The 26838-nt window shown below is 44.4% G+C and overlaps 2 protein-coding genes across 7 annotated transcripts in view; one reads left to right on the top strand and one right to left on the bottom strand.

Annotated features, from left to right (window-relative positions):
• RAB30 (RAB30, member RAS oncogene family) overlaps positions 1–17833 on the top strand; it is a 39615-nt gene extending 21782 nt beyond the window's left edge. For 2 of the 3 annotated variants that reach the window (XM_015852388.3, XM_085536510.1), the window contains exons 2-5: positions 2695–2795; positions 4307–4390; positions 6849–7032; positions 9476–17833. In XM_015852388.3, the coding sequence (XP_015707874.1) occupies positions 2703–2795; positions 4307–4390; positions 6849–7032; positions 9476–9726 (612 nt within the window). In that variant the 5' untranslated portion in view covers positions 2695–2702 and the 3' untranslated portion in view covers positions 9727–17833. Of the gene's footprint in view, positions 1–2694; positions 2796–3985; positions 4181–4306; positions 4391–6848; positions 7033–9475 lie in introns of those variants that run through there. The other variant, XM_085536509.1, reaches the window with a different exon arrangement.
• Positions 17834–19604: 1771 nt separating this feature from the next.
• DDIAS (DNA damage induced apoptosis suppressor) lies at positions 19605–26644 on the bottom strand. Of its 4 annotated transcripts, none has more exons than XM_015852387.3 (6): positions 26507–26644; positions 26095–26223; positions 24964–25125; positions 23599–23716; positions 21938–22339; positions 19605–21847 (listed from the first exon to the last, which is right to left on the bottom strand). In XM_015852387.3, the coding sequence occupies exons 2-6, from the start codon at positions 26205–26207 to the stop codon at positions 19811–19813; spliced, it is 2832 nt and encodes a 943-aa protein (XP_015707873.2). In that variant the 5' UTR covers positions 26208–26223; positions 26507–26644; the 3' UTR covers positions 19605–19810. The 4 variants fall into 4 exon arrangements, with proteins under 4 accessions (XP_015707873.2, XP_085392620.1, XP_015707871.2 ...); XM_085536494.1 differs by having other exon boundaries at positions 19605–20653; positions 22267–22339; XM_015852385.3 differs by having other exon boundaries at positions 19605–22339; positions 26488–26644.
• Positions 26645–26838: the final 194 nt, after the last annotated feature.

The following is a 26838-nucleotide window of genomic DNA, read 5'->3' as shown; positions in this document are numbered from 1 at the left end:
ATGTTTCACCATCTAAAAACCCCATTCACGCTTGTGTGTTTTGGGCAGAGACTACAAAGACTTGCTAGTGTAAAAGCTAGTGAGGGGACATGCAGGGTAGAAGTTGTCTCCATGTGAAGGAGACCAACCTCTTGGAGGGTTTCTGGTCCTCTGGCCCGTGTTTCTGTCACTTATTTGTTACTCAGAGAGACTGAGCATGGCCTGGTCTCAAGATGTGCTGGGGGAGGTTCAGGCTGGATGTTTGGAAAAATTTCTTCTCTGAAAGAGTGGTCAGGTGCTGGAATGGGCTGATCAGTGGGGTGGTGGAGTCATCATCCCTGGCAGTGATCAAGAAACATTCAGATGTTGTACTAAGGAACATGGTTCAGTGGGGAAATATTGGTGATAGGTGGATGGTTGGACTGGATGAGGTCTTTTCCAGCCTTGGTGATTCTATGTTCAAAGCCAGTCAGGGATGGGGAGCAGCTCTCTGTGCCTATCCAAGGTAATGAGTGAAAAATGGTGACGAAAAGAAGGTAATTAATTCAGATGGTAGAGAGGCTGGTGGTGAACCCTGTGTCTCTGGCTCGGTTTGTGATCAGAGTGGTGGTTTAAACAGTTGTACTGTGTGGGGAAGATTGGTTGAGGCGTGGATGAACATCCTACCCCTGCTCTTCAGCTGCAGCCCCAATGCCCTAAAGCACAACAGCGGTGCAAGGCTTAGCCCTGTGCCTGCCAACGCAAGAAAATAGAAAAGAACAAAAAGATGGGGAAAAGAAAAATAATTCTATGCTTCAAAATAGAAAAAAATAATGTGTGATGTATTGGTGAGGGCAGAGGTTGAGCCACATCTTCCCTGGGGAGAGGGAGCGTTGTGTGTGACTGAGTCAGCAGGAAAGGTCACTTGGCCCAAAGGCTCCAGTTGCAAAGGAAGGGATTTCGTAAGGGAAAAGTGCCGCAGTGTTTTCGTGTTCAGTGCTGACAGCGTGATAGCTGAGTGTGTGCACATAGGAACACCAGTTCTTGTAGCTGGGGGGCATAGGGCAGTGATGGTCAACCTCAACTGCCCTCTGAATTTCTTCTCTGTCCGTTGCTTTCTTTCTCCCTCCCAGTTCTCCCACGTTCATTGCCCCCTCTTTAATTCTGGCATTTAATCTGCTCATCACACTGTTTGTTTTACATCCCTGGCTTCTCTTCCAGCTCCAGTTCAGGGGTCGTTATCACATATAATTAGTCTTGGAGCCTAACGAAGGGGATCAGACATAACTCTAGGGTATGTCTGAGCCATTTAGCTTTTCTCAGCTCAAAGATCTGCAGAGGAAGTTTATTTTTAAGGTTCCTGAGAAGATAAATTTGAATGTTGGATTGTTTGGGGTACAAGTAATATAAATGAAATTGCTCCGGGGTAGCAATGCCCTCTGGGATTTAAAGAATCCCAGGGATAATTATCCAGTGCTGACTAAGCCTCCATAGTCTTGAAATAGCTTTTAGTAGATGATCACATTTTTCTTTGCGCTGGATGGTCTGAAAGCTGGAAGCCATATAACAGCATTTAGCCTTGATTATAAGAGGAACATCAACACGTTCTTAACACTGCATTATCCAGGGAAAGCCACACATGGAAGCATGAATCTCTTATAAGAGATAACACCCTCAGGATACAAACAAGCACATTTGGAAGCCTGCTTTGTAAGGTCCCACTGCTGGGTGTTGGAGCAAGGTGAGGTCTGAGCATCCTCAGGGCTGCTCCCAGCTGTGTGCAGTGCCATGCAAGGGATGGATTCAGTCTCAGTGGTGACGTGGCTGTGCAGTGACTCAGCTGCGCCTTCCTGACTGTCAGCCAGTGTGATGCAGATCATTAGTCACTAATTGGTGTGGTTAGCCTTTTTTTAGGCTCCCAAAGAGGCCAAGGGTCGCACTATAACACCATGCAGATGAATTGGTCTTTCACCTTGCCAGCCTTTGGGTCAGGTGATGCACAGAGGGCTGTTTTGCTGTGATGTCAGGCTGAGTCAATTTTGTGAGCCATATGGGGCTTGTCAGAGAACAGAAATTCCCTAATACTCTTTTTTCCCCCCCTTTTTTCTCACCAGCCCTGTGATCCCCATGTTTGGCTCCATCTCCTCATCCATAATGCCTGTGTACCAGCAGATTGGGTACCACACTCAGATACCCAACTGACAGCTGTGAATCTGTCTCTTTACCAAAGTCTTCTATGCCGTTTCCCCTGAGGACAGGGGTTATCAGTCTTGAGGACAGGTTTTTGCCACCAACCACAATGCCTGCATTTTCTTGAATTCCCTCTTTTCCTTTTTTCCTCTGCATTCCCTCTTTTCTGACCATGGTGTCCCCCCCATCCCAGCTCCACCTGCCCTAGGCTGAAGGCAGCACTGATGACTCACAGGATGGCATGAAAGCCAGGAGCAGGCTGAAGCTGTGCAGTGGGTGACGTTGCTGGAGCTGTTTGGACTCTGCCTGTGCAGTGCCACCAGCATAGGACAGGCTTGTGTCCCTTATCTTGACAATCAGCACGTGCTGGGGAGACCTTTGTTGTGGTAGTTGGAGGAATAAAGTCCAATGGGAAAGGAAGAGCATTTTGCTGGCGGGAAGGAGTCAAAACTCAGAGCTGTCCCACAGCAGAGCTGCACAGCCAGCGTGGGGACACCTCTTCAGCCACTGCTTCAGTTCACAGTTGTCACTCTCCCTCTCTTGCAGCTGCGTAAATGAGTATGGAAGATTATGATTTCCTCTTCAAGATTGTTTTAATTGGCAACGCCGGTGTGGGGAAGACCTGCTTGGTGCGACGTTTCACCCAGGTAAGGTTGGTTGTTTGTTGGTGTGGAGTGTGGATGTCCCCACCAGCACTGCATCTCCATAGGGGGGAGTTTGTTGTCCATGCTTATGGCCTTGTGTCACCCACAGTGAGGTACCAGCACGAGCACTGCATCAATACTTGGTGCTGTATGTGGTCCTGCTGGGGCTCTGGCTATAAGTCCTTCTGTTGCTCTCTCTATGGACTTTCTCATCCCTTTAGGGTAGGCCAAGCTGCTTCTGCACAGAGCTGTCCCTAGCACTGTTCATCAGTAGGTGATTAATTAATTTGGTTCCTGGGCTATCAGCCCAAGGTCTTCTGTTAATATCAGGTCCCCTTTAGGGTTTATACCTGAAGAGTTAATGGGGGCACTGAATGAACTGAAGCAGTGAGAAATGGTGCTAACAGCAAAAGGAGACCTTGTGGCAAAAATCTGTGCTGCCTGTTTGCGGCTTTACATATAGCAGCTCCCAAATACCTTTTAGTAACAGTGGAGGCTGGTGAGGTGATATCTGTCTGGTTGCTGACAGTGAGTCAAATGCAAAGGTTTGAGAACTGCCTTTGCCTTTTCTTGTGACAGAACAGCAGGGAAGAAACCAGGCATCTGGAATTTGGGCTCTGAGTTTGCATGATGAGCTATAAAATTGAAGTTATGTTTGTTGCTTTTTGTTGTTGTAGTTGTTTTAAAACTAGTCATGTTAAATGTGTGCTCTCTGATTGCGTGTACTAGCTGATGGCAATGAAGCTGGTCAGACCAGAAGGGTTAACTGCAAAATCTGCTGCTGCTATTCCTTGCACTTTGGCAGTGTTGTTGCTGCTACAGGGGATGGCTCTGCCCCAAAACCAACACAGCTCTGTAGGCTGGGACACCAGAAATCAAAAAGCTCTGCTGGGTTCTGTTTGGTTGGCTGTCCTTTTCCTTTTTGGAAGCTGAGAACTTCCAGCTGCAGGCTGTGCTGTGGGAGCAGGATCCAACTGCTGGGAGCTGCTGATGGTGCCCTGGGCACTCCTTTTCAGGTTCCCATCTCTTTCAAGGCGATGGAAAATTGGATCAGAGAGCCCTTCCCTTGCTTCTGTGCATTCAGAAGAGGCAGAAGGGATTTTCCCCTCTCCTTTTCCCTTTGTGGATCGTAAAGCAATAGAATACCCCAAATTGAAAGGCACCCACAAGGGACTGCAACTCCTGGCTCCACACAGGACCACCCAAAATTCAAAGCTGGGGAAATGTCATTTTATGTTTAACTTCCCATTAGAGGTGACAGTAAATTTTGTGGCTTCACCCAGTGGATGCAGTGGGGATGGGTCAGTGTGCAGAGCTCTCCAGACCCTGTCCCCGCTACCTGGAGCAGCAGAGGAAGCAGTCACACCTTTCCGTGCAGCTCCTTCAAGGTTGTTCTATTTAAATGATGGAAATAAGTTTCCTGGGAACTGGGCAAGGGAGGAACAGGGATGGGGACACCCAGAGGGAGACCTGCCTTGCTACAGAACTTGTTTAACAAAACTGTTTTCTTTCAGGGTCTCTTCCCACCAGGCCAAGGAGCCACGATTGGGGTTGACTTTATGATTAAAACTGTGGAGATAAATGGTGAAAAAGTAAAGGTAAGAACATGATGGATTTCGTTGTAAACTCATACGGTGGCATGACAGTTTGACTTTCTTGCTTCGGCTCTCCTGCTGCTAGAAGGTCTGTGGACATGCTGCAGGGCTCCATGTTATATCTCCAGACATGCTGGGTGATCTTTGCATCTCTCTTCACAATTGCCATCAGGATCTTATCAGTGAACTTACTGTAAGGGAAAACACCAAAAGGGATGTCTTAGAAAAGCTGACTCCTACTACTGTTGAGTTACAGACCTGAGAGGAGTGAAGAGATCACTGAAGTGGAGTTCATTTTTACCTTACCTACCTGCCATAACCCAGCTGTCTCGAGACTTTCCTGGTCAGTGGAGGGAGAAATGCAGTCTTGGAGGAAGGCTTTCCCATCTGCTACAGACACCATCCCTTCCTGGTTGCTTCTCTCCTGCCATCTGTGTGTTCTGCCAGGTGTAGATGAAGCCCCAACAGCTTTGCTTCTATCTGAAGTCCAGGTTTTGAATGGCTGAAGTTAGTGGAAAACACCAACATTGAGACTTGCTGAAAGGCAGAAGGATTCCTGTTTGCCTCTTGCATCAGTGCAGGCAGGGAATGAGCTTGTAGGTGAGGTTTTCTGAGCAAGCAGCAATAGTGAGAATCAACATTTAACGAGTGAGAAAAGCAGGGATGACTCACAGCATGGAGTGGAAAAAGTGACATCTCAGTGCAATGAGGCACTTTCTGTGAGCTCATGGAGCCATGCCCAAGCCACGAGTGCCTCTATGCCAGGAAGTGTCTCTTACAAAGCCATTGAGATCAGAGCCATGCACCAAGGAGGTTTTCAGACCTACAAATAAAAGAATTTCTGGGGAAAATACTCTTTAGCTTTTAAAATTGCATTGGAAAGTCAGTGGAGAGGGACTTGCTAGCCTGAGTCGTGTGTAGGTCATTTCATATGGGAGGCTGCTAAGAGTTGCTGGTAGGTACCCCAGGACAGCACTCTGCAGTGGAGGGGTTTTTGATCTATCTGATCATTTCTGACAGGACTAAATAGACATGCAGTGTGTGCTCTGAGAGGCTGCACGACTGTGATAGTAATTACAGTGCCAGTCAATGATAAGCATCCTCACTACCACAAACACCGGGCTCTGCTGCATGCACCTGTGATCTTATTGCACTTCCCTACGTGCAGAAAGCTGAGAGTATGTGCAAAATGCTGGGGCAGAGGGAAGCTGCCTCTCATTCACAATGAATGCAAAGTGTTTATCTACTAAGGGTAACCACTAGGCCAATCTGAAGGTATTTTTTCCTGGGAAATAACAGAACAAGAACTGTAACAAAGTTGTCAGTACTTTTTCTATCAGGAGTTAGGCTGGTTTGTTTTGAAGGGGACACCTTGGCTATGCCAAGAGATTAAGCACAAGGCTGCCAGGAGCTGTAAGCCAGCAACAAATTCCTTTCTTTGCAAAAATGTACTTTTTAAAAACCATACCCCACATCTGAAAGCTGCCAGTGGGGGCTCTTGTTTCAAGCTAATGCATTTGTGATGAGTAGCTGACATAGTTTGACTTTGGAACTGGGCTAGAATAAGGCTTCCTCTGTTGTGGGCTGCTGAATATATGGAAAAAATCTCAACTACTTTAACTTTTTCTTCCCAAAGTACACAGGGTTCTGGCTGGAAATCAGCCTTTCACATATTTAATTCCTATGAGGGGTGCTTAAAAAGTAGACGCTGAAGCAGAGCAATGCACTTTTAAGCAGATATGTGTTCATTTTGAATGCTTTTCTGTGCTGCCCTTTGGAAGAGTTGTGGTTTTGGTGACCCACCAAAATCTGTCAGAGGGTCAAGTTATGCAAGCGGTCTCAGTTCGATTCATATTGGGAAATGAATGTTGTTTTTCTGGACCTGGAGGGCTTGCCAAGCAGTGATTCGACTCGTGACCTCTGAGCTGTAGTTAAGGATCACACTGGTCATGTTGGGAAGGGAGGCAGCCAGCAATGGGGTGGGACCTCTGACAGAAATGTGTTGGAGTCCCTGGATGAGCCTGCAAATCTGAGTTGGTGTTTTCAGCCCTCCAATGCATCACCTCAGGATAAATCACTGACTCTCAGAGCTCAAGAAGAGGCTTTCCTGTCACTGCTGGGACAGATCCTGCTGTGGGTCGGACCACAGGGAAGGAGAGTTTCTGCTTGCATCACATACCTCTGTCCCCATGAAAGCCTTGTGAATGCTGCGGAGAAGTTGGCAGCGATGCCAGCTGACTTTGTGCCTTGCATTTCAATCTGCAAAGGCAGAAATGAAAACAAAACAAAAAAGAGATGGGGGATGGGAAGCCAAAGGGGAGAAGAGCAAAGCACTTTCACAGCAGTTGCTGCACCCTGAGGGCCTTTAGGTTAAAACAGCGCTGCTAACAACAACAACAAAAAGCAAAAGCACCTTTAAATGATTTAAATTTTTCTCCTCTCCCTCTCATTATGCCAAAAGCTGCAGATCTGGGACACGGCAGGACAAGAGCGATTCCGCTCCATAACACAGAGCTACTACCGCAGTGCCAACGCCTTGATACTGACCTACGACATCACCTGCGAGGAGTCCTTCCGCTGCCTCCCTGAGTGGCTGCGGGAAATCGAGCAGTACGCCAGCAACAAGGTCATCACTGTGCTAGTGGGTAAGTGGCCTGGACAGGGGTGAGCTGCCACCTGGGGTGCTTGGTGACAAAGAATTGGTGTCTGCTTGATGCTTGAAGTGATGCGGCAGGTCTCGTTGCCATGCAGAGCTGTACCCACAGTGGGTTTGTTTGGGTCATTCCACCTGCAGATGACCCCAAGTTGCATAGAATCATTAAGGTTGGAAAAGGCCTCTAAAAAATCATCTAGTTCAGCTGTCAACCCATCCCCACCATGCCCACTAACCACGTCCCTCAGTGCCACATCTCCATGGCTGTTGAACGACTCTAGGGATGGTGACTCTACCACCTCCCTGGGCAGTCTATGTCAATGAGAATGAATGTCAGCTGCTCCCCGTAAGACTTGTGCTCCAGATCCTCCACCATCTTTGCTGCCATTCTCTGGATGTCCTGTCTCAAGCCTAATGCTACTGCATGCAGAGGTGAATAATTCCCATGGGTCCGTCCCATAAAGCACTGAAGCATTGGTTTTGCAGCTCTACAGAGCTAAGAATGGGAACTTCTCTCTTGTGACTCCCAGTTCAGGTCTCTCAGTGTAATTGAGGATCTGCTCAAGCTGGTGATGATAGATAGACAGACTGATACTCCCCATAGCTGTAGACAGAGGAGTCTTGGCTCAAGAACCAGCTCAGGATGCAATAGCAATCTTAGCATTCATGGATGAAGCAGAGATAGAAAAATGGGTATTTTTCATGAATTTTAGGGAACCTAAAAAGAAATACTGAATGCCATGTTAATCTATAGCAGCTTCAGCTCAAGCTGAAACAGACCTCAAGCCATCTGTCTGCTACAAGCAAAGTGGAGGTTATTTTACTTACCCAGGCTTCTCCATTCTCTGCTTTTATATACCTGATAGTCCAGGACTTGACTTTTAAAGGCCCAAGAATATGTAAAGAGAAATAGCAATGTTACCTGGGGAAAGCCAGAAAGTTTCACACTGCAGTGCCATTATTTCCTTAGTAGTTTGCAAAATCCAGAGCATTATAAAATATGTTCGATATATCTTTAAAAATCTTTTGAATTTTACATGCTCTGATAATATTGCGAGTGAGCAAATTGTGATTTAAGGAGCTTCCATGCAAGAAACTCATTACACTCCATAAGAAGAGTATGGCTCATGTACATACGGCACAGAAATAATTAACAACTAGCAAATGTATACATTAATTTTTAGGGAACATTAAGTTAATTATCTGTATCTGCTGTATGAAATATAAATGATGAATGCCACGGCACCCTCTTTGAAAATGGTAACACCCATGAACTGCTTTGAGTGATTATTTGTTTAGAACTTGTAACTACAAGACTTGTTTGGTCAGAAAAGAGGGATGTTGGATGGAAGGAGGGCAATGGGAGGTGGCTTGCCAGTGGAAGTGCAGGCATCTCCCATGGGCGCTCACGCCAGCTCCAGGACAAGGCTGGGAAAGGTTTCCTCCTAAACCTGCAAAGAAACTGGGCATGGCCCCCTGCTATCCTGTGTTTTGTTATCTTCTTTGTGAGATTAATTTACGGCCCAAAGATTGCATTTCAAGTGAAGTGGTCAATAACAAGCTAAAATCATATCAGATGTTGGTTGGAGACATTAATCAACCCCTTGTTAAAATGAGCTCTGGTGGAAGGGGCTGGTTCCTTATCCCACCTTGCTCTTTGAGTGCCCCAAGCCCATTCATGCTCCAAGCCAGACTGTTCACAGGGATATTTAATTAAACTAGGAGAGCACCTTCTGCACCAGACTCCCTTAAAGCTTGTAATGACATGAGGAATATCACACTTAGTGTCTCACATGCTGTAATTGACAGTTTAAGTGCTCCTCAGAGCCAGAACAGGAGAATTTTCAATAGATATTAAAATGGAAATCCTTTAATGTCAGTTGATAGCAGCAAACAAATGCACTGGTGCTAAATTAAAGCTGACTGACTTGGATGTTCACAGGGCATATTCCATTAGGTGAGCTGATATTGAGTGAACCCAGACCGTGAGCTGGGGAACCAATTATTTGTAAGGGAGAGCACTGAATCATTTGAGTTGGAAGGGACCCTTAAAGGTTGTCTAGTCCAACTTGACTGCAAAGAACAGGGACACCTACAGCTCCATCAGGTGCTCAGAGCCCCATCCAGCCTGACCTTGAGTGTCCATGGACAAGGCATCCACCACCTCTCAGGGCAACCTGTGCCAGTGCCTCACCACTCTTGTAAAAACTTTTTTCTTATAGCCAGTATAAATCTCTCTTTAAGTTTGAAACCATTTCCCCTTGTTCTGCCACAACAAACGCTGCTACAGAGCCTGTCCCCTTCTTTATAACAGACCCCTGTTAGATACTGAAAGGAAGTAGGTACAGCACCAAACTCTTCCATATCCCAAACTTCTGTTTGTTTTGTTTTGAAAGTCAAATTAATTCCCTCTCTACAATCTTCTACCAATGCAGGTAATAAGATTGATTTAGCTGATAAGAGGGAGGTCTCCCAGCAGAGAGCGGCGGAGTTCTCCGAGGCGCAGGACATGTACTATCTGGAAACCTCAGCAAAAGAATCAGATAATGTGGAAAAACTCTTCCTGGACTTAGCCTGCCGGCTGATCAGCGAGGCACGGCAGAACACCCTGGTGAACAATGTCTCATCCCCGTTACCGGGAGAGGGTAAAAGTATCAGCTATTTGACTTGCTGTAATTTTAATTGAAGAGCTGGGATGTGATCCCCCATCCACCATGGGCCCTGAAGATTTTTCGCCAGGATTTGTCTCCTCGGATTGAATTCCGCCTTGACCCATCTGACTTCCTCGCAGTCAGGTCGCAGACCTAGAAGCATGGCAGGCTGACAGCTCCAGCTGCATGGCAACGTAGCAGAATATAACGTGGTTCACATTTAATTTTTCTTGCAGTCTCTGGAGTGGGTTAGGAGAAAGGAGAGTTGCACAAGAGCTTCATGTGATGCAGAAAATGAGCTATTGCGTTTCCTTCTGGGAGAGATTAGAGCAACCTCTCTTGGGGAAGATTTGGAAGAGGTAAAAATCTCTCTTACAGAACAATGTGTTTGTTCCTTTTTAAAAGAAGAAAAAAAAACAACGATGAGCACTGACCCAGGACTTTGCTGGCAATCTTGCGGGCAGCCAGCTGAGTGAATTCTTGGGACGTGTATATAGAGTCTTTGTGGAGGAAGGTGTTTGAAATTGTGTTATGTCTCTCATCTACAGGCACTTTCATGGACATGGAATAATAATAATTAAAAAAATGTTATGTATCTCAACATTTCCAAACAGCAGTTTGAGAAGACATGGATACAGCTCCGTTGCTCCCTTTGGTGCTAGCAGTTCAGCAAATATTCCATAGACCAAATGTAGTTTTACTACATTGCTGTCCTCTGAATGTGTAACCTATACTGATTAAGAAAAGAACACTAATAAGCACTGTTCATTAAAATCTCATTACCTCTTTTTCTAGGCCTGAACATAGCGAGAAACGACTGTGCTTCTTTGATACCCACTGCAGGATGAAAAGGCTTCCTGGAAATATTAGAAACATGTAACTAAGAAAGTGTCCCTCCTCTAATTAGTAATGTCCAAAAGTGAAAAAATGCCTTGGAAAATGTTACTGGAGGAACAGAAGAAGTGCACCAGACATGACCAAAATGTTTTGTGTGCGCTGATTGTGCAGAAGGGTTCAAAGAGAGCACAGTTCAAGTGGCAGCCTGCAATATGTCTGGGTTAAAAATAAAGCTTGTAGATAAAGTTCCCGCTGGAAAGGCAGGCATACGATTTTGTAGAGTTTTTTTTTTTTAATGCTAAATGGCATCATTCTGTGTCTGACCCTTCTGGCGATCTCCTTACGGAACTGTTCCCTGAGAAGCTGGGGATGGTATCTTCTTGACCTCTCCTCTCTGCTAGAGTAGCTTTCACATTCAGGGCTGTAGAGTCTTTTGCTTTACTCGATGCTTAGTGCTCTTAATCTCAGACTCCAGCATATGTGTAACTATTTAGGCAGTTCCTTTCTACGAAGCCCCTGAAGTGGAAGCATTACAGAGTCTGTGTTACACCTCGAGTGCCATATGCGAACGATGCAAATTTACACACTGACTTTAAAGCAGAATTGGAAGATATCGAATGCGCACACGGGAGATGGTTTTTAGAAGCTTGAGTTCGGTTTAGCTGATCCAGGTATATCTCTCCTGACAATTACATGGCTGTGATATGCTGTATTCTAAAGTTAATATCATTCGGCATTTACTGAGGACTATAACAGAGCTTTTGTATTGACATAAAAGCTGCCAGTAAGTTCCTCTTGAAAATAATAATAATAATAATAAAAAGGAAAAGTAGCATTTTAAAATACTTTTTCACATTTTCCTGTAAAGATTTCTTTGGGTTGTATCATGGCGTGCCTTTGATCAGTAATGGTGATATATGTATTTGAGAGAGAGGGGATAGTTGTGTCATATGGCCATTTAAAGTATTTTCTCGCTAATTTTACGTCACTTTCTGCTTTCATGATTAGTGCTAAAAATTAAGAAGTAGAAATTGTGGTACAAATCTTGCTTGTCATTGAGGTAAGACTTTGCAAAGTGCTGCTGCAGGCATTACATGTTGGGGAAATACGACTGATGCGCTGGTCTGCACCGGTCCTTTTTGGTCTCTGCTCAGAAAGGTGTGGGGCTTCATGGCTTCTGCTCTTGAGTTGTGTGGTACAGCTTACGAGAGCATTGTCTTTCTTGAGCATTCCCCAGGTTGCCAAATGCAGCCTGATCTGAGCTTGCTCAGACCACCCAATACCAGAATAGCTGCTTCTGTTTATAGCAAGACTCAGGGTGTTACAGGTAAGGAAACACTTGAGTTAAAAATCAGTATTACATGTGTTCAATTTCTAAAAGCTTTTACTCTCTAGATGCTGGGCTTGATAGTATATAATTGAGTAGAGGGGCAGCTCTGTGGCCAAGTGAACTGAGGAGGAAGGAGTCTGCCCACTGAAATGCCAGCGGGTTCAGCCTGGCTCCCAAAACCATCAAAGCTGGGCAGGTAAATCTTAGTGAATATCAGTATCGGTGCATTTCCAAATGCTCCTTGTGTCATTTCTGGAAGTTGTACTCTAATACATCATTATGACTGAACTAATCAAATAGCAGAAGCTGCTAACATTATTTTCTTGAGAATTCTCTTGGAGGTTTCCAGAAGGCAAAGTCTCTTTTTTGGTCCTTTCCTAACATGTAGATGGCTATTTTGGAGGCTCGCTACCTACCTGCAAGCACTGGTTCTTATTGCTAGAAAATCTTCGTGCAAGGCCTCCACCTCCAGACAGCGATGTGCTCTTCCAGAGCGGTGGAGTGCTGTGGTAGGGCCAATGTTGCATCTGACTTCTCCAGGGACAAATCTGAAGCTATTCCTTTCAAAGTTAATTCAGTGTAGACTCTTAAGAAATTGAAGTGAGGGTGGTATGTTTGATTTTACAAGGTAATAAGCCAAAGCTGCAGCTTGAAACATGTTGGGCTTTTTTTCTGCAGTTAACAAACACAGTACTGCTTCAAGAGGCAATGTTTTATTGCAGCAGCTCCTTTGAAGGAGTGATATTTCTCTACCTTGTAATATCCCTCTGGGACATAAAGCCCATCTTTCCACCTAGCACTGAGGTCTTCAGATCTGATCCTCTGCTGAAGGCTCTGCGATCAGAAGAGGAGCTTTTTCAACTGCTAATGACACCGTATATTGTAGCAGATTGATCAGAGTTGAAAAACTGAAGGAGATATAAGAATACAAATCCCAGTTATCTCACAGTTGTCTCTCCAACTCTGACCAGCACCTAGCTGGATGACTGGGTTTTTGAGAGCTGCCCATGAAAGCTTTGTGATATTCCCTGGGTTAGATGTCCAAAACCCACACAGAATTGATGCGATGGGCCAAATTTGACTGGAAATCTTCTCCACTATCAAGAGAGCATGGCATTGCTTTTGGCATAGCTGCAGGGTTTTGATGCTTTTTCAGGGTGGTACACACAGTCATGGTGTAATCTTCTTAGTTCTGGGTGAAAAGCGGATATTTATAGTAGTGCCCTAATTAAACCTTTTCTTTAAACGTTTTAGCACATTGAATAGCTCCAAGCATAAGCCAGTGTCAAATGGCCAACAGGTTTTTGTTTGCTCTTTAGCAAACCTGTTTGGAGAGATTTGTGAAAGCATCGCCTGAAAACTAGGTGGTCTAACCTCTGTTATCCCATTCAGCTGTTGATTCCCTCAGGATGATGTTGGGTAAACCACTGAGTGTTCTGTGCTTCTGCTCGCTCTTTGTGAGGTACTTCCATCAGTATTTTCCTTTAGGCATTTACTGTAACGTGCTGGGAGAAGCCCTGATTCCCATCTGTTCTTATTCAAGTTCCCCACCAGAGAGCAAATGCTGGGAAAAAAACCAAACAAACAATACAACAATATCCTATCTGCCCTTTAGGAAAAAGAGTTTTGGTGGGAAAAAATGAAATTATTGGATGTCTCTTTATACTTCATATCTCACTTTGATGTGCAGGTAAGTCGCTTGAGCTGCAGTGGGATATGTGTTTGTACTGAATGCTGAATGACTTTGTGATCGTTATTTAATGAAAACCACATGTAAGGAGTTGCCAGACATGATGCTTTGTTCTTTGCTGTAGGATGCATGAAACAGCCCTTACAATCTGTGAGCCTGCTGGTGCTGTTTGTCTTTTTGGAAATAGCTGTATCAGTAACAGTGGGCTCCCGCTAGTCTACATTTAGTGGCTAATGGCTATTGAATTCCTTCAGCATCGGTAATAATAGCCACAGGCAGAGGTTGACACAGCAGACAGTGATTTGAAAAGAGGGAAAGTCAAAATTAGTGATGCAGAAGTATTGTGGGTGTACACAAGTGGGACGACATGCTTTCCCCAGCTTTTGCTGGCAAGGGATGCAATTAGTTATAGTCAGACCCACTGGGTTTTGCATTGTTCCTTCTCCCAAAGGACTGCTGTTTGTTCAGCTGCTTTTCCACTTGTTCTGTCTTTCCAGTCTGTAAGTCATGCTGTGATGTTGAGCTGATGTAATTTCTGTAGTTGGAGACTGAATTCACTTGGGAAACAGGTGAAATTCTCTGGCTATTAAAATAGGTTGAGGAAATGTATGGGATGCACAGTCTTTTGGGGCTGCCATTGTGGCCTGACAGAACTGCAGATGCTGTCGTAGAGAAAACCTGTCCTGGCTGTGGGGCATGCTGGATATACAGTCCTCTGTGCAAGGAGAGAGAGCTGTGCAGAGCTCAAAAGGTGAGGTGAAGAGATGTTCCTCCTCTTGGGATTTCCTCAATCCAGTCCTCTTTAAAAATGCAGTTGTGACTTAGATTTTGATTGCTCTGGATTTTAATAAGGGATGCTTTGAATCTGAGTCTTACCTGAGATTCTTCTGCTTTGTTGCTTTCAGTATCCAAGACCCCAATGCCCATGTACCCTCCCCCCCAGCGTCTGCCAAGTGGAAGACCATTTTGAGTTTAAAAGATATTTTGCATTGCTGTTGAGCACACATGGAAACTCTCATAAATATGGTAAGGGCTCACCAGGAAACACATTGGAGCCCAAGAAAACAGAAACTTCTAGCATCATAGAATGGCTTAGGTTGGAAGGGACCCATCCAGTTCCAACTCTGGGCTGTGGGCAAGTTGCTGCCTACCCTCCAACCTGTCATTGGGCACCTCCAGGGACGGGGCACCCACAGCTTCTCTGGGTAACCTGTGCCAGGGCCTCACTGCCCTGTGAGTAAAGGATTTCTCCCTGACATCTAATCTAAATGTCCCTTTTTTCTTTGGTTTAATGCCATTCCCCCTTCTCCTAACACTATCAAAGTGAAAGGCCAGTGAAAGATGTTATGTCAAAATTTGGCTCTGAAGCCGCTCTCTCTTTTCTTGTATCAAATCTGTCCTCTTGTTGCTGTGGGTAGTAATTGTTCTAGTTGCTGTCCACAAAGAAAGGATTGACATTTTGAAGGACAGAGCTGATTTCTGCTGGCAGTGAGCAGTGGGGAGCCGCTCACTTGGCTTCCCACAAGTGATCAGAGCATCCTAAGGAAAGCAACCCAAAAGGAACCAGTCTTTGAAATGCAATCACCCACTTAAATTGTAGCTAAATGTCCCATAAAGGTTATAGATCTCCCATCTGCCTCCTTTTAGGATTTATCTTGGCTGGGAAAACAGACAGCAGGGCCTGCTGCCTTGCTCTGATTTACCTCGCTCACAAGCTGAAAGGACCCAAAGCCTCCTGCTGCCAGGCATGCTATATCTGGCTGAGATGGATGGCCAGCTGTCATCACCCAGGGATGCGATCGCACCCTTTCCCCTCTTGCGAATGAGCTGTAATCCAGGAGTAAAAAGCAGGCAGAGTTAAGGGTGCTGAGTTTTTTCCTCCAAGTTGGGAGTCGTGGATCCAGATCCTACCATGCCCTTCCAAGTATGGAGGAGGTAACTGGGGAAAGATAACATAGGCATAGCTGAAAATGAGATGATAATGACTAAGTTGGACTGGAAATGTAGCTGGAAATCAGCACCCAGATCAAGCTGTGGGTGTCCCTGTTTTGTTTTGTTTTTTTTTTCAGGGGAGTTGGACTAGATGGCTTTTAAGGGTCTCTTCCAACTCAAACTATTCTGCGACTCAAGGGAATATCAGTAATAGATTATTCTGGTTTTAGGAGTATAGCAAGGGTTACAAACTCAGCTTTCCTGGCCGTGGATAAACAAGAGCTGGCTGTGCTGTACTCGGGTTGTTTCCACATTAATATCAATCTATTAGCACTTCCTGGATGTGATCGTGTCGTTTGAAGCCATCCTCCTTTTCCAGCAGGTTCAGAAGATAATTTTAGCTCTGATTAGTGCTATAATTAAATAACTGAGTCCCAGGCTGGGGCAGCAGGTGCCACCAGTGCTGCTGCTTTTTCCACCACTCATCCTGGGGGAACGTTCCTGAGGATGTGTTTGTGAGCACACTGCAGTAGTGTCCTGCAGAGCATCTGGAGCCCGGCCTGCTTCGCTTCTGCTTGCTTTCTTTCTTGGTTGTTTCCTAATATGTTTGTGACTGTCCCCTCTGTGCTGTGCGGCCTTACTGCCAGCATTGCACCAGAACATAAAGGCATTAAATGTCCTCAGCAGAGGAGCTGAGGGGAGGCCTGATGGCGGCTGCAGCCCCTCACAGGGAGCGGAGGGGCCACGAGGGGCAGCTGGGGGTGAAGGAAAAGGGCTGCACCAGAGGGTGGTGGGCAGGGAACAGCCTGCACAGGGCAGTGGGCACAGCCCTGAGCTGCTGGAGCTCAGGGAGTGTTTGGGCAGCGCTCTCAAACATTGGGTTTGGATATTGGGTGGTCCTGCGTGGAGCCAAGAGTTGGGCTTAATGATCTGTGTGGGTCCCTCTCTCCTCGGGATGTTCCCTTTCTCTATAAGTACTCTTACCCTTTCAGAGGATGTGATCAAGGGCTCTCTGGTGTCACATGAATGGATGTGGAGCTGGAGGGAAGAACAGTTCTTTAAGCCAATATTCCAGGGGAGAAAAAGCCATCTGATGAAAGCAGGGAGGAGATCTGGTGCTGGTTGCTGTGCTGGATTTGAGCCTCTCTCTCTCTCTCTGGATTCTAGCGGAACAGTTTGAAATGTGCAGTTTTCAGCATAATGTGATGTGCTGCAGCTATGTCACATCCCTTTCATTCCCCACAGCTGTTTACAAAAGAAAAACAAATAACTCAGCCTGCTGGGATGGGAGCAGCTGCAGTCACTCAGCTGTCAGTGCGGGACAGGCCTTTCTGCTCCGCTTTTATTTCCACTTCACTCTGTTCTGCTGCGCACATTCGGTTCTTCTGTGAATTTACAGATTATGAAGGTTTTTTTTTTCCCCAGCTGCCTTTGATCTGTACTGAAAGACGCACCCAGATCTGCTCTGAATCCATTAATACGTTGAGTAGGCATTTAAGTTTCTGTTTCCTGGCTTGTTTCCCTTTGTCATGTTACTGAACTGACAAATTCTCCGTACTCCGCTTCATGTTTGGCTTTTTAAGTCTAAAACGTTTCCCCTCTCCTGAAAAGCTGTGATAACTCCTAGTGAACTTATCAAGGTGTTTTCTCTTCCACAGAAGAAAAACTGAATTGCTCTCAGTGCTGATTACTACCAAATCAATCCTGGAGCATGTAATTCTTTTTACACCGCGAACAAAGTACATTTTATACCATCATCTGCAGCTTGAATTGTAGTTTAGAAGCCTGCTGAAGCCCTAAAAGCTGCATTTTGTTTGCAGCTCCCATGCCAGTGAAATGACAGCATTAAAGGAATTTCCTGGGCTGGAGCTTTTCCCACACATTTGGCCATCTTGCAAAGACCCGCTGTCTTTCCCCCCCCCGAACAATAGTGAATTTAGCACAATGTACAGAATTCTAGCAAGAGCCCTGATTGCTCAAAGGCCCTGAACACGTGGCCAGAAGGATGAGGAGCAGACACACTTCTGGCTGATCAAGCACAACTGTTTCAGTAGAGAGAACGCATTGCACTCGGTCGGGCCCTTGATGTTGGGTTGCTGGGATAGCACTGCCTTAAGGGAGGTGTTAGAGGTCACCAAACTGGGAGTCGTGGGCTGTTGGAAGCATTGGACCTGTCCGTTTATTTCCAAGTTCTCGTTTTCAAGTGTGGTACAGTGGGGCTGAGAAAGGAATGTATTTTGGATGACCATGATGATGAATGTATGATGCTTCATGTTTATTTGTAATGTCCTTTTTATACTTAGAAATCGCTGACATCTGTATCTGTATGTAAATAAATGTTTAATCCTTTCCAGCTGGTGTTTAAAGCATCTGATTTGATTGATTTTTGTTAGCTTTGATCTGCAAAGCAAAGCTGCTTTTAACATAGATACGAGACAAAGTGGTGCCCTTTAGGACGTGACTTAATTCAGATCTACAACCGTTGAGGACTCTGCTCCAGTTCAGCAGCCTGCAGCAGTCGCAGCAAGGGCAGAGGTACAGCTGTCATCCATGGGAGCAATGTCCCTTTGCACCAGAGCAGCAGAAAGGAATCTGTTTCCAATCAAGATTGTTCACAGCCACGTTGGGAACACTAAGGAAATGCTCATCTCAGTCACCAGAGGGTGGTGTTCTGCAGAGGGAGTGACCTGCAGTCATTGCAAACTGGCTGCTGGTCCAACTCCTATCTTAGCAGGGATGCTGGGCCTGCATGGAGGGAGGCCACGTTTGAGCTGGCTCATGTTCTTTGTCCTAGTGTTTTGTTTGGTTTATAATGCTGGTTCTCCAGCTCTCACCTGGCTCTTCATGCCCACAGCTGGACGTCCTTCATAATCAGCCTTTCTTGGGTGGAAAGAACCCCCACTGAGAATACCTCCCATTTTAAGCCTTCAGCCTTTTGGTTGACATATAAAGATTGCCCTCAGACTCATCCTGAGGATCAGATGTCTCCCTTCTGCTCACACTTGTGCTGAGAAATGAGCTGTGAAGCTTGAAGTCACCATGTGTCTTTTATTGCCTCTTCCACTGACTTTGAAGGTCTTTCCTTAGTAAATGGCCGGTGCGAGTACTGGGCCATCTGCTCCATGTTTCTCCAGGAAGCAATAAAACAGGAAAAGGTATTTGGAGAGCGAAAAGTTGCTGCAAGCTGCTAGGTAGGAACTGGAAATGCAGGAGGAATACAGAGGCTTCCAACAACAAAAGAACAACCTGCGCAGGGGGAGAAATGCTCCATCTTCATGCCTACAGAACCTTCCTCCAAAGTACATGGGGTACTCAGCCCTGATGCGAGCTCTCTGCCAAGGGTCTGACACACAGAGAGACTTTTTGGCCTCACTGGTGTGCAGCCCTCCTGCATAAAACAGAAGGTTCTGACAGCTCTGCCTTCATTTCAGTGGTATCTTAGAGACAGTTCTATCTGAAAATCTAGTCTTGATTTATGGCTTTCTAATCTTAGGGTATCAACCATGGACTTGGTGTTTTTTTTTTTTTTCCAGCTTTATTACCTTCACAGTTAAACATGCTGTATTTCACTTCTTTTTTTCTGTCTTTTTTTCCCCCCCACACACAATTAAATCATATCAGCTTGTACCAAAGCTACTGCTTACTGTAGTATGGGGATATATTTACTGCTGAAGAAACAAAGTCATGCTGTGTGAAGCGTTTCACTCCAAGGCGCTGTCAGGTAGATGAAGCAGAAGTTCTGGCAGTGGTTTAATGCTAGATGCATCAGATCTGGCAGATCACTCCACTAAGATCAAACACCCATGGCAAAGTGGGTGTTTGTCCAGTTCACCACAAGCAAGCAACTTCAAGAGCCCAGATATATCATATGTTCGTATCCTGTAGAAGGCTGCAGTTTTAAACATATAATTTCTTGCTTAGGATATCAATCTCTTGAAAACTTTCAGAGGTGCCTTCCCTGTGCCGATAGGAGTAATGCTTTCTTTCCCTTTAATTTTTCTGCATTAATTCTTTCGCCTTTTCTAGACAGGCTACGTTTCCTCACTCTTTTGAGGAAGAGTGGATGCTGAAAAACACCTCACCTACACCTGAGCTTGAAACAAATGAGACACCTTCACAAATGCTCACACATTTATGTAAGTCTTTATTGCATCGTTCTGAGTTAATTTACAACAGAATAAAGGAACTGCAGAATTCTCTTTTCCTCATCTGTGAGGTGCGAAGCTCAGCAAATAAATACAATTAATTTTAGGAAGACATATGCCAAGAGGCATACAAACAATATGATTGTTTTTAAATAGTTCTTTCATCCAACTGAGTGATAGAAATATCATTGTTTAGAGTGCTGTGCTTGGAAGAACAACTCAGGAGACCAGCCTGTTGCCCTTTCCATTGAAACCCCTGAATAATTTGCATGTGAGCAGAGATTCTTTCCTTCTGAAGAAGAACAGCTTTCCAGAACCGTGTCATTTAAAAACAAAGCCTTGGTAATACCTGCAGACACAGGAGTTGTTAGAACCGTGGCTGTATTCACAGAGTCCAATCTCGCACTCCTGAAGCATGCGTCTCTTTCACTGTTCTCTTTGCTTCCAGAAATAACAGGGTTCCTGTCAGCATGCTCACGGGTCAATTGTGAGTCCCAGCTAACTGGTTTTATGCTTAAAGATGCAGTTCGTTTAAATCTTTTGTTCGCAGATCGAGGGATGCACTCCTCAAAACTGCCAGGTGACTGGCTGTTACGGAGCTGCTGTGGAATGAAGCTCCTACCTTCTATGTCTTCACTGCTACTCAGCCTTTCACGTTTCACCAGCCTGCCAGTAAGCTGCTGTAACAGAGTGTTTTGAAAGGAAGATCTGGATCGCTTGCGTTTGGAATGGATCTTACTGGGGCTTTCAGGGGTGAATGGGATGACAGAAAGGCTGTGTTCCCCAGAAGGCCACAGCTTTTGGAGAGGTTTTGCCACAGGAGTTGACTCTGAATAAGGAACAAAGTCTTGAGCACTAAAGGTATTGCAGACTGAATCATAAAAGGAGCACGTTACTGGTGTACTGTGCTTACGAAAAGCAAGAGGGGTTCTCTGTAGGGAGGATGTCTGTTGTGAACTGTTACAGGAAACATCTCCAGGAAAAAGCACCAATTTGGGAGTTGTGACCTTTTCTGTCGAAGGATCTTCCTGTATCAAAGAGTTACATGACTTACTTAAGGATTCTGCAGTTTTTGCTCCCTGACTTGCATTCGCATCAAAGAGATCAGCAGAAGCATTGTAGCTCCCTTCAGGGCAGCTAACATTCCATATCACCTCTCTCTTATTTATACTTTTGAAACCATATTCATGTACTTCTGTCAATGGTTTTAATTCTCTTTCATGTATCCTTCTTATACCACTGGGAGTTGCTGGACCAGAGTCCCATGCCCCTGTGAATGTAAGATCTTTTCTTTGGTTTGGTGTACAAGAAGAATTTTCTTTATTTTCACTACCAGCTGAACAGCTGTCATGTGCAGAATGCCCACAGGTAGCTCTCTTGCTCCTTTGTAAACAAGTTTCTTCATGTTCAGCAGAACAACGTGGGCTGATAAAAGAACAGGCTGACTTTGAAACTTCAGCATTTGCTTCTTTGGACCGTCTGCTTCTTTTGGAAGCAGAAGTCTCAAATGTAACTTGCAGGGATTGTGAGGGAGTAAGTGGTTGAGGGTGAGGTATAAAGCAAGATGCTCCCCATTCCTTGTCAGCTGAAGATAAAACACTACTGAAAGTGTTATGCTGCAACACCTCATCACTCAGAGGGTTTGGACTGGCCTTTAGACAAGCAGATGATACGCTCTCCCAACTGGCTTTCTCTGATGATGGCAAGAACCTCCCCAATACTTCAGATAAGGCACCAGCTACTGGGGTTTGCCTGGGATGAGATTTGTTATGACTTATACTCAACTTTCTACTTTCAAGACAGCCACATTTACCTGCATCAAGATTAGGAGATGTCACAAAACTCCTATGTTCTATTCTGGCTAAAAATTCATTTAGGCTTTCTGAAAATGGGAGCTCATCCCAAAGCACTGAGTCTGTCTGAGATACTCCAGTTAGATTTACGTGATTGGAAGCTGAGGTATGTCCCCAGTATAAAAGTGACTTTGGGGATTTTTCTTGGCAAGAATAATTTCTACTATTAGTCTTTGGGTAAATGATTTTTGATCCTAAGTCCAAGGGATTTTCTAACAACTGTGAACTGCTTTGAAGTGAACACTCAGTCTTTGAAGAAGAACTCCTCTCTAATTTATCAGTGGCAGAGAGTCTGTCAGCTTGACTAGGCTGTGAACTTAATTCATTCTCCTCTTCTTTATTCCCTTCCTTCACTGAAGTGCTGCAAAACTGTGAATCCAAAAGAGTTTGATTGTTAAGGCTTAAACTGTGTGATTCTGCAGACACAGACCTCCCCTCTTCTTCATGCTGTTCACTCACCAGCTTTCCCACTTCCAGAGAGGGAAAATCTTCTGCTGTTACCCAAGCAACAGATGAAGTCAGGCTGAAGGATTGCTGCCAGGACCCTAAAAAACTTTCTCTGCCACTAGATTGAGCAAAACAGGAGTTTCTGCTCAAAACAGACAAGCTGCTGAGTTCACTGACAGATTCATCTACCGGAGCTGAAGATGCATCAGGTAAGTATGAGCTGTTATTATTGTTCCTGAATTTCACAGACTGCAGGAGCCGACTAAAATAGCTGATAACAGTAAAGCCAGTAACAGCAGCATTTGGCAGGAAGATCTGGCAAGCTATAAGGTTTTTTGTACCTCTATTAATTCTGGAACAGTTTTGCAAGATGCTGCTGGCAGAAGAACATGCTCCATCTTCACTTCCATAACCCTGAGAAAGGAAAGGAAAAAATAAATAGTATAGTGCTTTGTTTTAAGACAGAAAACAATAATTAAGGCATGTCTTCTAAGTCAGGCTTAAATGTAGGTCTCCCCTTTTAAGTCAGAAATACAGGGAAGACAAAACGTTCTGTCACACAGACCATAACTCCCTGGGAAATAAGCACTGGCAAAGGCTACAAAGGGCATCACAGTATGAGGTATTTGTCTCGTTGCAATTATGCAGAGTTTTGGAGCTAGAAAAATGACCATGAATTCTAAGGAAGGACTTCACAGACGTTTTCTTCCTCCCATTAGGGCAGTGGGTGCTCCAGGGCCTCCTCCAGAGCAGTTCTGTACAAGTGACCAGCTGCCTAATGCCAGTGCTCTTCTTTTATCTAGGAGGCACTGCACGGTACTTGAAGCAAAACATCCTGCTACTGGATACACGACTTGGCAACTCAGCTATCAAAGCCAGCGTGGTATTTTCTATGTGCTACCTCAACCTCTTGTGTTCAAGAAACATTTAGATGCTGTACTAAGGGGTATGGTTTAGTGGGAAACTACTGGCGGTAGGTGGGTGTTTGGACTGGATAATCTTGTAGCATATGCATTCAGGCCATGTGCACAGATGAGTAGCAACAAGGTTACTGATATGTGGATATCTTTAAAGGCATCAAGCAGACAGGCAGTGCTTGACACCAGTGCCAGGTATGCTTAATAATATGAAGAATAATATGAAGAACTCTCAAGAGCACCACTTGAAATGAACTTAAAATACAGTTCCAATGTAAATATTGCTAAGAACTAATATTTCCATGTCTGTTAAGCACATGGACAAACCACAGGTGCATATGCTGGGCAGCTGTACTTTATCAGCATTTTTAAAGACTCTTAAATCCAGAAACATTAAAATGCTGTGAGGGGACGTGTACATTTCCCCACAGTTTAGAAACCAGGAGACAATGCAGCATGGAAAAGGCGAGGCAGTGCTTACATAGAAATCTGCTTTATGACTGGACTGCACATTTTGTTTCGCTTCTTTTTTTTAACATCCTGATTGCAAGTTCGTACTGACACACACAGGAGCTGGCCTTGCAGAGTAATTCCCATACACAGGCCCAACATTTTCTCCACAGAAAAACAGCATTCCAAATGCTGCTATTCTATATAATAATAATAGCTAGCTAGAGCCATTCTTGTTTATGGCTCTAGCTGGATGCAAGCTAATGAAAAACTCAACACAAGAGAGTAACGTGGATTAAAAATTACCTTCACTCCAAATATAAATCTTTTTCCAATGAAACAGGTTTCAACTGCTTGAACTAACGCTCCTGGAGATGCAGCTTTGTTTGTTTCTCCTGACAGCTGATTAAAGTCTTGAATACACCTTGAGTAAAAACACACAGAGAAGTAATGCACCAGAGGAAACCTTATATAGCAGTTCAACTGTAGTACAGGTAGAACTATGGGTAGCTACTGTGTTAGCATCAACTAAAAAGAATGAAACAGGCAATTGTTAGCCTATAAATTGTTGAGTTCGTTTCATTTATTACAATGAAATAAAGTAAAACTACTTCTATAATATATTGAATATTCAATACATACAATCTTTGAGTGTTCCTTGTGTGTCTCCAATTTTTGTATCAGCACAACTGTACTGAGGGACATGGTTTAGTGGGGAAATACGGGTGACAGGAGGATGGTTGGACTGGAAGACCTTGGAGGTCTTTTCCAACCTTGGTGATTCTATGATTTATGTATTACAGCGCTGTCATATATGCTGCTATTTCTTATCCATTCTTTCTGCCTAGACATTTACAGAGATGGCAGCACCTACATTAAGATACGCAAATAGTTCCATTGTTCATGGTAGCACGGCAATCTAGTGTAAAATGGCAAACCATAAGAATATTAATTATATTAATATGAGAATTAAAAAGTATTAATCTGTGACCAAACGATAAAACAGGTCCGTGGGAAACAATATACAGAACCAAGCAGCAAGTCTGTCTGAGTATCTTACTGCAATGGTTTCACCTATCAGAAAGTCCTGATAATGTGGGCAGTGAGGCTGCAAGGACAAACAGCCTTTCTTAGAAATCCCTTGTTGCATAAGGAATAACTGTTTTTTCTTTCTTTAATACAACCAGCTTTACACCTTTCTGTTAACCCAAGCTGTAAACCAAATAAAGAAGAAACAAACAAAACCAAGAACCATAAGGCTCTATGTTTACCATAATAGTTGGTTTTTTTTTTGAAATCTTGAGGAAAAATTATGTTTAGCACCCTGGACAAGGCAATTTACTTTTGATGAAGAAAATTCCATCTTGTCATATTTAGGAGGCAGGACCCAAGCAAGAAGCCCAACCAATCAACTGTGAAATATAAGTTGTCTTCAATGGATCAGTACAGGATCTTCTATGCAGAAGTAATCCATCTCAAAACATCAAGCTTTCAGGAGGAAACCAAACGTGAGCACATTTTCACTCATTTCTCTGGTACCTGAGAAATGCTGGCAGGGAGCACTTCAGCACCTTCTTTCTACTCACCTTCCCATCACCCGTGCTCATCTTAATTGCTTTTTGGCTGAAGAAAAAGTAGCAGCTATACAATTAAAAGCAGTTAATTCCTTACCTCTGCAGATTTCCTGCAGTGATGCCAAAGAATGGATCTAAGCAGCTTCCAAACACAGTAATGTCAAACAAATCATTAGTGTCAGCAATCTTTAGGGACAACCTGTATCTGTAGCTTGCTTCTTCAGCTTCACCTGTGCAGCCACATTTAAGACAGTTAAACCTGACAGAAGAGAGTAAAAGAATGAAAGAAGACTGAATACATGAACTTCTGTTAATCACTGCTGAGATATGAACTTATCTGCAGTTGTAAGTACTACTGAAATAATGGGTCAAATTTTATGATTTTTTTTTTCTCATTCCTTATCCCCTGAGGCATTAATATTGCCATTGGCTCACTAAGGGGCCTGTGTTGCTACAGAATCCCAATAGCTTCTGCTATAGAATTGTTAAATGCTAGCCTAATGTCAATTCAGAAATACAGTGGGCTCAGAATGACCTCTAGGGGAGTCTCTTTGAATTCCTTAGCATCTGCCTCTGTTTTGTTCTCTCCTGCAATTCTTCTTTCTATAACTTCAGCATAAAACCTAGATTTAAAAAGATTACAAGGAAACAGCTCAGTTGCATGTTCAACTTCAGCACATGAAACAATATATTCTTACTTTGCAAAGCCAGCTCCTTTCATTTTGTGCTGATATTCACTGATTTATTCTCCTCTATGCATCATTAATTTGACATAAGAGTAGGGGAAAAATGAAAGCTTGCATGTTTCCAGACACACAATAAGCAGAAGTGGCTTAAAGGACTGGACAACACATTGAACATACAGAGCAACAAGAAATCAAAGGTAGGGTTTGACTTACAGGCTCTTCCAGGTAATGCCTTCTAATCTAGGAACAGCACAGAAGAACTGAGCTGCAGAGGATGCAGTTGGAAGCTATTAACATACATCATTCATTCTCCTACACTGCCTTTCAGTATTGCATGGCACTTAACGCAATGGAAGGCCTGATGCATAACCATCTCCAAAGTGCTGCAGGAATATAAAGAAACCCATGTAGCACCGATTTCAGATATTTATGCTACTTATCACCAATTTCTTTGATTGCTCAGTTATTGGTAACTTATTGTTCAGACCTGAGACCTCCCAGGCCTCTCACTGTTAACAGGACATGTGAGATACAGGACACACCTCCTGGCGTCCAGGATCAGCCTGGACAAGCAGCTCTGACAAGCAGGATAGATGAAGCAGGAGTTCTGGATGGAAATTACAGAGGCAGCCAAGAGTCGTCTTGCACTACTCATGTGCTCACTGGATCACCTGGAACAGGGAAGGCAAAATTGAGGCTCATTGAGTTCTCATGTTCTGAGATGTTAATATTATATATATAATATAATATAATATATTATATATATATATATATCACTGCGGGATGCATTTATATATATAAATATATATACACACACACACACACACACACACACACACACACACACACACACACATATATATATATATATAAATGCATCCCGCAGTGCCTGCTGCCCTCTGGCGAGCAGAAGAAAGAAATACATGCATACGAACCTCACGCTGCCATGTTTACCTTAAGGTTTTCTAACCGGAACGAGGGCTCTGCCACCTCGCCAGCAGCCCTCAGTGTGGCACAGAAGGCGCAGGCCGCAATGCCAGCACCGTGACCGCGCCGCAGCATCCCACACCGCAACACCGCCCGTCCCGAACTGAGGAGAACCCGGAAGTGCTTAGTCGCTAAGGGGCCGTGGGCGGATCACGTGTGCCAAGCAGCCAATCGCTGTCTTCTCCCCGTGCCCAATGTCCCGACTGATGTCTCAGCCAACCAACCGCGAGAGAGAGCGCTTGAGCGCGCGAATTAACCACAAGCGTTAACCAATCAGAAGCGCGTCCCGCTTAGTGCCC

The sequence above is a fragment of the Coturnix japonica genome, chromosome 1 (assembly GCF_054131305.1).
Source record: "Coturnix japonica strain WE chromosome 1, WE-NBRP24, whole genome shotgun sequence".
In the NCBI taxonomy this organism is placed as follows: Eukaryota; Metazoa; Chordata; class Aves; order Galliformes; family Phasianidae; genus Coturnix; species Coturnix japonica.
This window is presented reverse-complemented; position numbering and strand designations above follow the sequence as displayed.

What these genes read in the sequence shown, in the direction of transcription:
- DDIAS (XM_015852385.3), bottom strand. Translation starts at nt 26,207, where the DNA reads ATGAGTAGTGCAAGACGACTCTTGGCTGCCTCTGTAATTTCCATCCAG. An exon ending in ACTGCAGGAAATCTGCAGAG is followed by an intron (nt 23,717 to 24,963) that starts GTAAGGAATTAA and finishes TTTTTACTCAAG; the next exon opens with GTGTATTCAAGACTTTAATC. An exon ending in GATTTATATTTGGAGTGAAG is followed by an intron (nt 22,340 to 23,598) that starts GTAATTTTTAAT and finishes TTCCTTTCTCAG; the next exon opens with GGTTATGGAAGTGAAGATGG.